General features: G+C 43.4%; 1 protein-coding gene across 1 annotated transcript; it reads right to left on the bottom strand.

The window, feature by feature from the left end:
- Positions 1–681: 681 nt before the first annotated feature.
- LOC134482793 (sperm motility kinase X-like) lies at positions 682–2,060 on the bottom strand (the record flags this gene model as incomplete). The annotated part of the gene is made up of 1 exon (XM_063276982.1): positions 682–2,060. A coding segment is annotated over exon 1 (1,365 nt), but the record flags the coding sequence as incomplete, so codon positions are not given.
- Between the last annotated feature and the right edge of the window lie 4,423 nt (positions 2,061–6,483).

Consider the following 6,483-nt stretch of genomic DNA (forward strand, 5'->3'; position numbering starts at 1 on the left):
GCACCCCACTGGTTGTCTTAGGACTCTCTGCCCCATTTGGGCATGCCCCCACCTCCCTCTCGTCCTGCTTTAATCAGTGTCTCTGATTCCCCTTATGACTCACAAAGCATCAGATCACCCTTCAGGGGTTTCTATGGACTTAATCTTTCTGAAGTTACAGTTTGTCAAGTTTCTGTGTGCCTCAAGGACCATCCTCATTTGTCACAAAGGACAGGAGGGAATATGGATGAAATGAATGAGGACATGCACCCACCTGGTTCTGTGGGTGACACAATGTTCTCCTCTCTTCCTGAGAGCCAAGTTATTGCAGGAGACTTGATTTTCTGATGGTGGTGGCAGACAGCAGCACAGGTTTCGAAGGCTTCTACTAATTGTCTTTTTAAACCCCTTCCAGTGGTGACGCCATCCCCGACGGGAAGCTGGGCAAGGAACTTGTGGCTGGCCACTAGTGACGGTATCTTCATGAACCATGGCCTCTTCCTTGATGAAGGTGTTTTTGTCCACGAGTGTCTCTCTCTGCCAGGTATCTCCAGAGCAGCCTGCAAGGCTTATCCCCTTAGGTGTCTGCAGTGATGCACAGAAATCATGTGGCGGTATGAAGGAGGACACATTCCGGTCTGCTGTAGTGGAATAGGTGTATTGAAGTCGAGGTGACTGGATATGTTCAGTTAGACTACAAGACAACACAGTCTTGGAGTCTGAGAATGTCTTCCTGATTTGCAGCCTGTTATCCTTGAATTCTTCAGCTATAGGACAGTCCAGGCGGTCGAGGTGGAGAGTGTTGGTCCTTGTTTGCTGGTAGCCCACATCATGCCTTCTGACAACCTTCCTGAAATTCTTCCTATCCTCGTTCTCCCGCATATTGGATGAATTTGAGGACAAGGTGAAGGAGGAGAAAAGAGGTCCCTTTCTCTTAAGAAAACGAGGGAAGGAGTGAAGATCTTCTACACCTGGCTCCACTTGGTGGTGTGTGCAGACTTTCCTGAGTGGCTTGTGCTGTTGAATCAAGTATGTTGCGAGCACCTCATTGATATTTTGGTCTATCAGAGACTCAGTGCTTTTCTCAGGTGTATGCCTCATGACTCTCATGGCTTTGATGATGCTAGGGCTTGGTGTTCCTGTGAACGTCTGTATGGATGTCGGTGGTGAGTAGGCCTGGCTGTCTTTGATCATGGGGCGCATCATAATTTGCTGGATGCTGGGCCTCCTGCTGGGATTTATCATCAGCATTTCCACTATAACATTGAAAATATCGTTGGCAACGTGAGGCGGAATGCTGAAATTGGCTGAACTGATTTGTCTCCTCACCTCTGCAAATGACTTGCCTAGGAAAGGCAAGTGCCCAGTCACCATGAAGAAGAGGAGGACACCTACACTCCATACGTCAAATGGGCGGCCCTCATATTCCTCAGCTTCAAAGAATTCTGGCGCACAGTATGGCAGCGTGCCACAGAAATCAATCAGCTTCTGCCCAGGAAGTGTTTTAGCAGCTAGGCCAAAATCACAGAGCTTGGCATTCGACCTTCCGTCTATCAAAATGTTGTTGGCCTTTATGTCTCGGTGGACAATATTATTGTCATGGCAGAATTGTACTGCCTCTAATATCTGTCTAAACATTCTTCGGGCCTCCCACGATTTTAAATATCCACATTCCCGGATTCGGTCCAGTAGGTCTCCCTGAGAGGCATGCTCCATGACCAGGTGGGTGGCCTCTCTTGTCTGGACCACTTCGACCACCTTGATGATATGAGGATGGCCCAGGGACTTTAGAATGTCAACTTCCCTGCTCATCACTGAGGAGCACTTCTCGGTGTTCTTGAGAACTTTTATAGCTACACAGGTGAGGGTTGGGACGTGGTAGGCCATTTTTATGACTGAAAATCGTCCCCTTCCCAGGGTTCTTATGATCTTATAGTCAGTGGTAAAGTTCTCGATAGAGTCTCGGCACTCTGGGTCCTGCTCCATGATCAGGCCCTCCTTTATATGGCTAGAAGCAAACTTGCAATGAGAAATAAAACAGACATTTAAAAACAGGCCCCAGAACATGTTGATATGCTCAAATTCCTACATTAAAGAGATGAGAAAAAAAGCTCAGAAAAACATCAGACAATCTAGACATGTACTTTACATACTGGGAAGGGAAGGACAAGGACCTACTGCAAAGGAGCAGATGCAAAATATGACATAGAGGCGGTTGTCAGGGACCAACTGCAAACTGAGAGAATCCTAGACACTAAAAGCCACTAAATTGGAAAAGCTCACCATCCTCTCTCCTGATCTCAGCATTCTCTTTGAGTAGAGGCATCTGGAATATCAGCTTCAAGAGAAGGTGTAAAGAGAACAGATCCCCGAAAACCTATACTGTGCAGGATGGCGATCTGCGTCTGGAGTTCCCAAATTTGGCTACTCAGGCAGAAGACCTGTAGGTGGTTCTCAGAACACAGGTGCCCACAGCTACCCTAACTCCAGCTCCAGGGGTTACTACACCTCTCGACTCTAAGCACACCTATACAGCACACTCACAGGTGGTATACACCACTTAAAATAGTGATACAAGTCTTTCTATATAATTTTATTAGTATGAGCTGTCAGGTTAGCAAAGGAATCAGATTTCGGGGAAGTGGAACTATAGACAGGTATAGAGAGATTTTATTTTCTTACACAACTGAGTTATGCTATGTGAATATGTTATTGTATGAATCTTAGGGATGGTGTGAGAGACTCACAACCCCTGTAACTCCAGACCCAGAAAACCTGACTCCCTCTTCTGACCTCCACAGAATGCATCTTGGATATGGTACTCAAGGCATATGAGGATGCAAATCTGTCATACATATGAAGTGAAAAAATAGAATACTCTAACATAGCAAACATAATTTAATAAAACGTGAAATAGAAGATAATAAAAAACATGGAAATGTAAATGCATAACTCAAGCCAGCAAATACAGAAACCAAAGTCAAAAAGAGCAAGTTGAAGTGTCCAAAGTTGGAGAAACTCACTATGTCAGGGTCCAACAGCTCCTGAATGTCCAAGTCTAATTTCTGTGTCTTCAAACTCTAATTTCTTTCCAGCCAAGCAACAGCTTCTGTACCTGTAAGGACAGAATGCAGCCTCAATCAGAGCTGTAAGTAGACAGGTGTCTATCCATTGTCACAGGGTTCCTTGGGAGGTTAGAGCAAAGAGCAGCCAACACTGTGGCTAGGCACGGTCCATTCCTTCTCCTCTGCTTCTGTCTCCATGGACAGGAAGGCTAGTCTTGGTCATTAGAGCACTAGAGGGCAGGTTTGACTCAAGAGTCTGTCCCCAGTGTTACCCAGTGACCCATTTCTTCCTACTTGTACCCCTGCCCAAGGACCATAATTAACCCCAAATTGCACCACCTAATGGGAACAATGTTCAAACACTTAACACTCCATCTTTAACAAGGACACTTTTGTCATTAATAATCAAACAAGGAATCCTGAGAATGACAATGGACGCCAGAGCTTTGGCACTCCAGTTTTTAATGGATTCTGATATTCAATGGCAAGTTGATGGACATTGTCTTGCTTTTCACATGGACCCCAGACTTCATAAGTTTGTAATAATTCATGTCCATATTCAATGTATTCTATTTACTTTTTGAACTCCGACAAGTGGTTGCTAAAGGATTGTAAGTCCTGACTACCTTGATTGTTGTGACAAAATGCTATTGCCCATTGCACCCCTGGGCATGAGACTACCATTTTGGGGGCTGAGAGGAATATGACACCATTAATCCCATATTGCCTGCCCTCAGGCTTGAGACTTCTGACCAAAGCTCAAGATCTAGAAACAGTGATTTGATATGTTCCAAATGATCAAGTAAACACCCGTAAGCCAGGAACCTATAAACAACTGATGTAGTAGATGGTGCCTTGTTCTGGAACTCTGGGTCCTTCTGCTCTCAAACAAAATGCCTTCTGTTTGACCTTCAAAACAACAGAAGTTGATTACTTGTGCATCAGGATGTTAGCAAGGCAAGGACAAGTACCCAACAAATTAATTATGTACCAAGGCTGCTTTCTAATTCTAACTGGCCCTGTGTATGTATTCCCAGAGGGTCAAGAAAAAGTATGAGATCAGTGTATCTTTGGTGAAGGTGACATGTTGTGCCCTGTAGCAGTTTCCTGTGTATCCACATCTTACTGCTGTTGAATTGGGGTTGAAAGTTGAAGTAGGAATTGGCACAAAACAGTCCGATAAGAAAAATCTAGACTTGGGTAAGCTACCTGGACCCAGAGTGATGAGAGTTCCTCAGGGTCCTCTGACAGACATAGGACAAAGTTAAAGTCAGGATAGTCTCATAAAGATGAGCCCATGTTAATTATAAAATTTGTTAAAGTGGAGGAGGAAGATCATCACTTCAAGTAATCTTTGGCTACTCGGAAATGATGATTCCAGCCTGTGGTCCAGGAGCGTCTGTCTCATGGAACAAAAACAAACATGCGAAATGAAAGAAAGAAGTGGCTGCTATGTATTTTTTGCTTGATCTATGTTCCCAAAGCTCTAGAAAGTAACTTTAGACCCATTGGGCTTACACATGAGATTATGACATTAATGACAGAGGTGCAAGGGCTTTTGTGAGCCATTTGCATGTGTTTGAATGTATGCTGCTATCCCCTCTCACCACAACTCATCAGTTTTACACATTAGAGGAATCTGACAGGACTCACTAAGAACCAACTCCATGACAGATGCCAAAGGAAATGGACTGCAGTTTAGCAGAGGTCAAGGAAGGACATTCCCTCTTGAAATGTTCATAGTCATATAGAAACACCACATGTGTACACATTGCACACAAAGCATTTCCTAGCAATGCTAACAAGCTAAACCTTCAAACAATGAAACAGAGGTACAGGTATGGTCCAGCCATGGGCTTCAAAGTCCTACTTGTTAGGTCTCTAATCAGATGTTAGATTTTTGAATGTCCCAGGGAATACAACCCTCCTTCCTCAGCAATGTCATGGAAAGCAAAAAGGATCCTGAAAGGCTCTTTGTTGCTTGACTATGAAGGTTCTGTTCTGTACTCAAATTCCACTAGCAGATAAAAACTATAGGAATGGTGGAAGTAGTTTTATTCAAGCCTAGGTTTGGAAATTTGGAGAGGCACATTGTCAATATAAAATTCCCTCTCTTTCTCTAAATGTTGTTTGAGTGAGTCCAGTGGAATGCTGGGCAGACCATTCCAGCACTAGGCACTTTTTTTCCTGGACGTGTACTTTAAGCTGTTTTGCCAGCAAGACTCAAAGGCCCATGCTTGTTCCTTTGCTTCAAGTTCATTATTGGCCCGACCTCCTGTGCCTGGTACCACACTAGCTTCAGAGTCACATTTGTTCTCCTGAAGATAGAAGATAGCAATTCAATGGAATGACAGCTGCCAACAGAATGACCCAGGTAAATGAAGGGTCATAGTATCATATGTCTCACTTTGGAAAGTTCTTCTTGGCAGTATAAAACTGGATCTTTTTAGACTTATATCTATTCTGTCCTTGAATTCTATTCATCTACCTACTTTCATAGTTATCGTCAAAAAATTAGGATCTAAGCATTGCCTTGTAGCTTGCATAGGGTCATGAGTTTGCACTGCAAGGAAGATCCCAAGTTAACCCGCTAGGGGGAGGCTTCCTGCTAAATCACAGAGACCTGTTGGTGCCTTTTCTTAATAGACCACCCAATGTAGCCTACCAGTCCTCTGAATAGGAGAACTTGAACAATTGGGCCAGTACTTGGAAAGAAAGGGAACAAACTAAAAGGGAAAAACTGAGGAACCTGAAAGGGACAAGCCAGGGAAAGTGTGATCATGGGAATATGGTCAAAGTTCTTTATGTACATGTCTGGAAATGCCATTAGGAGATTGTTCGTGCTGTTTTGTTATCATAAACTATTGTTCAAAATTAGTTCATGGAATAAATACATGTAAAATATGACAATGCAAAATCGGGTGATAAATCAAATCAACAAAGAAAAATTCTCCTATTCAATATTCAAACAAAAATATACAGGAACAGAGACTTAGTTTAAATACAGAAAACAAACAAGTCTAAAGTGAAACATAGGAATATAGAGGAAAACTCACTGTGTTCAGATTCAACAGTTCATGAATATCCAAGTTCAGTGGCTAACTGAATAAATGCAATTGCTGTCCAGCGAACCAACCAACCAACCAACCAACCATCCAATCAACCAGCCAACCAAACCAACCAAACCAACCAACTAACCCAGCCACCAACCAACAGCTAATGCCCTGTACAGACAGGATATGTTTTCAGTAACTAAGGAAGTAAATGACCTCACAATGGTTCCTTTTGAGGTCAGAGCTGAAATGGACCAATGAGGGTTGGGCACAGTCCACTAGTTTTCTTTATTTTCTGTCCTCCAGACAGGAAAGAATTAAGGTCAGTGAGGCAGTAGAGACTTGAGGAAGATGGTTACACCCAGTTAGCAGTCCCTATATCTCCT

Source organism: Rattus norvegicus, chromosome 17 (genome assembly GCF_036323735.1).
Source record: "Rattus norvegicus strain BN/NHsdMcwi chromosome 17, GRCr8, whole genome shotgun sequence".
NCBI classification, from domain to species: domain Eukaryota; kingdom Metazoa; phylum Chordata; class Mammalia; order Rodentia; family Muridae; genus Rattus; species Rattus norvegicus.